The sequence below is a fragment of the Bombus pyrosoma genome, unplaced genomic scaffold, assembly GCF_014825855.1.
Source record: "Bombus pyrosoma isolate SC7728 unplaced genomic scaffold, ASM1482585v1 HiC_scaffold_4710, whole genome shotgun sequence".
Lineage (NCBI taxonomy): Eukaryota > Metazoa > Arthropoda > Insecta > Hymenoptera > Apidae > Bombus > Bombus pyrosoma.
In genome coordinates this window covers 24,233-25,206 of record NW_025219969.1, presented here as the reverse complement: position 1 = coordinate 25,206, position 974 = coordinate 24,233, and the positions used below count along the sequence as shown (strand labels likewise).

General features: G+C 30.3%; 1 protein-coding gene across 1 annotated transcript; it reads right to left on the bottom strand.

Annotated features, from left to right (window-relative positions):
* Positions 1–203: 203 nt before the first annotated feature.
* Positions 204–936, bottom strand: LOC122577427 (fatty acyl-CoA reductase 1-like; the record flags this gene model as incomplete). The annotated part of the gene is given in 2 exon segments (XM_043748726.1): positions 204–578; positions 676–936. A coding segment is annotated over 1 exon segment (250 nt), but the record flags the coding sequence as incomplete, so codon positions are not given.
* Positions 937–974: the final 38 nt, after the last annotated feature.

Here is a 974-nt window from a genome sequence, read left to right as displayed (position 1 = left end):
TATTTAGTTCACGTTAAATAACAATCGTTTCCTGTTAAATCCATTCTAAATAAATAAAAACATCCTACGCTACCACATCTAAAGTTCAATTTTTTACCTTAATTGTGAAACGTTCGAACTGCAACGCGAGGAGATTATCGGTGATCTGTCAATTTCGTGAGTTCTTGTGTTTCCTACGTGACACTAGCAAGCACGCAATAAAGTGTTCTGAATTATTTAGTATATTTAATATATGTCAACAATTTGTGATATTATACAATAATATTATACAATAATATCATATACGTATTATTCACAATATCAGTAAATAACTTCATTTATCTGCACTTTTTATTCGAACAATCATTTATTCGGAATATTGTTCGAATAATTTCTAACTCTGCCAGACACTTTTTATATATAGCGGTTTGTTCCTATTGCAAGGCCCTTTTTCATAAAGTTCCATACGCTTCGTTTTTTTTATTTAAGCGGGAAAAATAATGTTAAAATGATCAGTGTACAACAATATTATTACCAATATTATCGGAAGTAAAATGATTATACCAGAAGCTTTAGTTATCTCACGTATCCAGTAGAATCTAAAATAAAAGAAAATATCATTAATCGAATATATAAAAATATTTATGTTAGTTATTTATTAAATTCCTTTTTATTTGAAAATATTTCTATATGTACGTCGATAACCGTTACGGCGCCGCATTTATAGATTTGGGGTCTTCTTTCAGAATAAATTTCTTAATTCCCGCCAAGTAATTTGCTACATATTTCCTCCAAACCATATCCTGCAAGTCCAGTTTAACAATATTTCCATCTTCCAAGGTATTCACCTTGTTTATCATGTCGGTAATGTTATCTCTTTTGAAGGACCATTCATTCGAGTTGAAGTAGCTTGTCGCTATGACCAATTTATTGTAATATTTGCTCATATTCATTGCCCTGAAACGTCGTTTTTTTAGTATTTTGACGTGGTTGAC